Genomic DNA, 5656 nt, shown 5'->3' on the forward strand with positions numbered 1-5656 from the left:
TCCTAAACCCTCAATCCGAGATTCTCAAGCCTAAACCCTGAATCCTCAATCCTAAACCCTAAACCCTAAATGCTAGATCCTGAGCCTGTAACTGCAGGGGTCCTTTGATCGAAAGGGTTTAGGGTTTGTGGCTACGGAAGGGTTTGAGGGTGGCGATGGATTAGGGTTTGGGGTTTAGTATAGTTTATTTAGGCTTCGCTAAGGCATTGGTTTATGTATTTTGTACTTAGGGTTTATTAGAGGATATTAGGGTTTATTTAGGGTTTATAAGGGTTTTATTAAGGTTTTCTTAGGGGCAATCTAGGGTTTAGTAGGGTTTAACAGGGTTAATAACTAATAATAAGGGTTTAGGGTTTAGCTGTGGTTCCCTTTTGTATTTTATCGATTGTTTATCCCAATATATTTAAGTGTATAAGACCTATCTACGGTTTAGGGTTTAGGGTTTAGGGTTTAGGGTTTAGGGTTTAGGGTTTAGGGTTGATTGGGGTGTATAGGCACCTACCTATCTTGATCGGCGACAGATCCAGGTTCCATTCTCCCATAGACATGTTTATTAGTACTTGTAAACTTTTGAATATCAAAATAAACAGAGCCCTCACTGACATAAGCAAAGCCGTTGTTATATATTTCTTCTATTAACAACAACACCTCCTCTATATACTCGGATATACGGGTTACTACTGTCGGCATCCTAAGACAAATAAATAAATAAATAAATAAATAAATATAAATATAAATAAATATAAATTAAATAAACTAATTAATTGATTAGTTAATTAATTAAAATATATAAAGGCATTGACAGGAAACAAAAAGACATTCATTTGTATATATGTGCATTTGTTTATTTATATTTATTAACTTCATTTAATTAATCAATTAATCTATTTATTTATATATTTATATATTTATATATTTATTTATTTATTTATTTATATTTATTTATTTATTTATTTAAATACTGCGCACACGAAGATAGGTAGATGAAAGGAGACAAAACAAATAAATAAAGAAGAGACGGAGAGACACCCGAAGATATTAATAAACATATATTATACTTCAAAATAAATAATAATAAATTTAACAAAATATAATGAAGACAAAGAGACAGAAAGGAGACAGTAAATGAGGGAGGCAAACAAATACAGTAAAACAAAGGAGACAGCAGTTAAAACAACACCCACATCCCTATACACTACAGCACAACACAGCAGCAGCAGCAGCAGCTGCTGCTGCTGCTGCACCTGCAGCAGCATTAGCAGCAGCATTAGCAGCACTAACACACCTAGCAGCAACAGCAGCATCAGCAGGAGGATTGCAATAAGCAATGCAGCATCAGAGTATTATATTGCTGCTGCATCCCTCTCTCTCTCTCTTTATTTTATTCTTACTATTACTAATATTATTATTAATATACATATATATTTATATATATATATATTAATATTAATAATATTGCTTGTTAGCTTACTCTACATTCAGAGCTTTCATGTCTTCAAAGAACTCCTTCTCCCAGTGCCGCGCCAACTCTTGAAAGGGCACACCCTAAACAGCAGCAGCAGCAGCAGCAGCAGCAGCAGCAGCAGTAACAGCAGCATAAGTAGAAGTGGTAACAGCAAAAGCAGCAGCAGCAGCATAAGCAGAGGGGGTCGCAGCAGCATAAGCAGGGATGATAGCTCCAGCACCAGCAGCAGCAGCAGCGGCAGCAACAGCAGCAAGAGCAACAGCAGCACCACCGCTCCCAGCAGCAGCAGCAGCAGCACCACCACCACCAGCAGCAGCAGCAGCAGCAGCACCAGCAGCAGCAGCAGCAGCAGCAACAGCATGAGTAGTCAAATTGAGTGTAGGACATGTGTTTACCTGTTGCATGCTTTTATGTATAATTTTATCGTCTATGTCTGTGATGTTCATAACGAGAGAAACATCATAACCGAAGTAATGCGATAATATTCTCCTAATAATATCAAAAGATATATAAGTCCGTGCATGGCCCATATGAGCAGCATCATATACTGTGGGGCCGCATGCATACCATCTAATACGGTTGCCTTCCTGCAGCAAATCAAGCAGCAGCATATCGTACATCTAAATATGCTGCAGCAGCATGCGCAGCAAATCGAGCACAACCAAAAGCAGCATAATATGTAGCTACAGCAGCAGCAGCAGCAGCACCAGCAGCACCAGCTTCTAGGAAGTAGTTGTAGTTGCTGAGGCACGGGAGAAGCCGACTTTTTCGTGTCCACCCCAGACATGTCAAACCCTAAATTAGGGTTTAGGGTTTATATCCTAGGGTTTATGGTTTAGAGTTTAGAGCTCGGGGCCTAGCACATAGAGCCTATCTAAGCTTCAGGGTTTAGGGTTTAGGGTTTAGGCCTCGTGGCCTTAGGGTGTAGGGTCTAAGGCCTCGCCTTTAGGGTTTAGGGTTTAGGGTTTAGGGTTTACGTGGGGTATGAATTCTGTTTTTCGGCCTGTTAAGGAGTTGTTAACACGAAGACCTGTTATTCTCTTTCCTTCTCTTGAAGGCTCCTTCCAGTCGCAACCAACAGTAAAGCGAGGCCGACCCTCGCTGCTGCTGCTGCTGCTGCTGCTGCTGCTGCTGCTTGGGGCACTCATCGTGGATACACGGCGAGATAGGAAAGAACCAATGCTCCTGCTGCTGCTGCTGCTGCTGTTGCTGTTGAAGATGCTGCTGCTGCTGAAAATGCTGTTGCTGCTGCTGCTCAAAATGCTGCTGCTAAGAGGCAGGTTCTTGGAGGAGAGATAATGCGGCACACGGATGCTTACAAATGCAGAAGACCTGCAGCAGCAGCAGCAGCAGCAGCAGCAACAGCAGCAGCTCAGAGGCAGCAGCAACAGCAGCAGCAGTTCAGCAGCAGCAGTAGCAGCTCAGCAGTAGCAGCAGAGACGTCATTCTCAGGTTACAAGCAACACAGTGTACTGTGCCTTAGATGTTTCTGCTTCATGTGCTGCTGCTGCCTAGGCTGAGCAGCAGCAGCAGCAGCAGCGGCAACAGCAGCAGCAACAACAGCAACCGCAAAAATAGTAGAGGGAAGAGGAGCGTACTTGATTGTATGAGGCAGCAGTTTAGCTGCTGCTGCCATACAATCGTAGTTCCTGTTGCTGCTGTGGGGCCCCGAGGCGGCAGCAGCAGCAGCAGCAACGGCGAGCAGCACAGCAGCCCTAGGGTTGATTCTGTTGCGGTTGCTGCTGCTGCAGCTAGCAAATAAATATATGCAGAATATAAATACAAAGAGAGCCGTCAAAGACAACCCAGAAGAACCACTAATAAGCATAGCTCGTGGGGTCGCTGCTGCCGCTGCTGCTGTTGCTGCTGCTGCTGCTGCTGCTGCTGCTGCGGCTGCTCGTGTCGTTAGGCGTGTTTGTCTTTTTCAGGGTTTTCCCCTGGTAGAAGCATCAAATTAAATAAGGTATTTAGAAAATACTGCAGACACCTGAGACCAGTAGCAGCAGCTGCGGCCGCTGCTGCTGCTGCTGCTGCTGTTGCTGCTGCTGCTGCTGCAGTCAGCTGCAGCAGCTGGCGTTGACGCTTGAGGCGAGCTCTGAGGTGTCTATACACATCAGTTTAATCTTACAGGTTGTTTATGCTGCAGTTTAGACATTCTTCATGCTGTCTACTGAACCCGCAAACCCTAAACCCCAAACCCTAAACCCTAAACCCCAAACCCTAAACCCTAAGCCTCCCGGGGGTGTGTGTACACCAGCGGCCCTGAGTCTCTAGATAACCCTAAACCCTAAACCCTAAACCCTAAACCCTCAGACAGTCTAGCCGTTTCTAAGGTACGCTCAAACCTGAAGATGCCTTTAGGGTTTGTTTCTCTGCAGCAGGGCAGGGTCTAAGGAGGTTTAGGGTTTAGGGTTTAGGGTTTAGGGTTTACAGAGTAAGGCCTAGGCTTTATGGCTTGCGGTTTAGAGTTTTAGGGTTTAGGGTTTAGGGTTTGGAGGTTAGAGTTGAGGGTTTAGGGTTTACCCCAAAATAGCTGTACGTACACCCCAAAGAGTTGTGCATACACCCGAAATAGATATATGTACACCTCAAGGAGATGTATATACACCCAAAGGAGGTGTATATACACCCCAGAGGAGGTGCATATACACCTCAAGGAGGTTAATATACGCCATAAAGAGGTGCACATACACCTCAACGAGGTATATATATATATATATGTATATGTATATATATATATATATATGGTGTGCATACACCCAAATGAGGTGTACATACACCTCCAGAGTGATATAAAATGTGTGGGGCGTCTTTTTTGCTGCGCTTTGCTGCAGCAGTCTGTAGACGAAGTGTCTCTCGCATGCAATCTGCATGCAGTAGCATCTGTCTCTGTCTCCTTCTGTCTTTGTTTGTGCTTGCTGGTGTTGTGCTCCTACATTCTCTGCTGTCTCCCTTTGTCTGTTTGTCTCTGTCTTTCTCTTTTTGTTTCTGTCTCCATGTCTCTCTGTTTGTCTCTGTCTGTCTCTTTTGCTGTCTCCTTCTCTTTGTTTGTCTATCCAAATGTCTGTCTCTTTCTCTTTCTTTCTCTCTGTCTCTTTATCTGTCTCTGTCTCTCTATCTGTCTCTGTCTCTTTACCTGTCCCTGTCTCTCTATCTGTCTCTTTTCTGTCTCTTTATCCGTCTCTTTTCTGTCTCCTTATCTGTCTCTGTCTCTTTTTCATTCATTGTCTCTTGATGTGTCTCATCATCTTTTTCTCTCTTTTAATGCCTCCTCCTTTGTCTCTCTATCTCCTTATCTGCAGTTTTATCTTCATCTCTTCTCTGTCTCTTTATCTGTCTCCTTTTCTGTCTCTTTATCTGTCTCTTTATCTGTCTCTTTATCTGTCTCTTTACCTGTCTCTTTACCTGTCTCTGTCTCTGCATACACCCGACACCGCAGTCCAAACCAACAGATATTTGCATCGTCTTACATCCTCAACAGAGGCAAGCAAGGCCTCTAGCTAGCTAGCTAGCTAGCCAGGTAGCTAGCTAGCTAGCTAGCTAGCTACCAGAGCTAGCTAGCTAACTAGCGAGCCACCACAGCCAGCTAGGTAGCTAGCTAGCCACCACAGCTAGCTAGCTAGCTAGCTAGCTAGCCACTGAGCTAGCTAGCTACTTAGCTAGCTAGCCAACACAGTTAGCTAGCTAGCTAGCAATATATATTTATAAAGACCTCCAATTGGTTTGGAGTTCAAACCTAAAAAGACCTTTACAGAAAAGGCTGCGAAGATGCAGCCAAAAGAACCCTGGCTCTACAAGCCATAGAGTTTAGGGTTTAGGGTTTAGGGTTTAGGGTTTAGAATGCTTGGGACTAGGGTTTAGGGTTTATAAAGGCCTAAAGATGCCCCATGTGCCTCTAATAAAACGCTGCGAAAATTAAACACTTAAACCTTAACCTGCTGCTGCTGCTTTTGCAGCTCCTGCTGCTGCTGCTGTTGCTGCTCTTGCTGCAGCTCTTGCTGCCGCTTTTGCTGCCTCCCCTCTGCTGCAGCTCCAGCTGCAGCACCTCCAGCAGCATTACCTGCAGCAATTGATTCGAGCAGCAGCTGCTGCTGCTGTGGTGGCTTGCTTCCGCATGCTACCGTTGTTGTGTGCTGCTGCTGCTGCTGCTGCTGCTGCTGCTGCTGCTGCTGCTGCTGCTGCTGCTGCTGC

At 44.6% G+C, this 5656-nt stretch overlaps 1 protein-coding gene across 1 annotated transcript in view; it reads right to left on the reverse strand.

The window, feature by feature from the left end:
• The window catches only part of EAH_00042920 (cysteinyl-tRNA synthetase, putative), a gene marked incomplete at both ends in the record, with an annotated part of 7248 nt that extends 4337 nt beyond the window's left edge, over positions 1-2911 (reverse strand). The window contains 5 exons of the mRNA XM_013395026.1: positions 503-598; positions 1472-1545; positions 1861-2052; positions 2443-2797; positions 2907-2911. Of these exons, the coding sequence (XP_013250480.1) occupies positions 503-598; positions 1472-1545; positions 1861-2052; positions 2443-2797; positions 2907-2911 (722 nt within the window). The remainder of the gene's footprint in view (positions 1-502; positions 599-1471; positions 1546-1860; positions 2053-2442; positions 2798-2906) is intronic.
• Positions 2912-5656: the final 2745 nt, after the last annotated feature.

Source organism: Eimeria acervulina, genomic scaffold, assembly GCF_000499425.1.
Source record: "Eimeria acervulina Houghton genomic scaffold, Eah_scaff564, whole genome shotgun sequence".
In the NCBI taxonomy this organism is placed as follows: domain Eukaryota; phylum Apicomplexa; class Conoidasida; order Eucoccidiorida; family Eimeriidae; genus Eimeria; species Eimeria acervulina.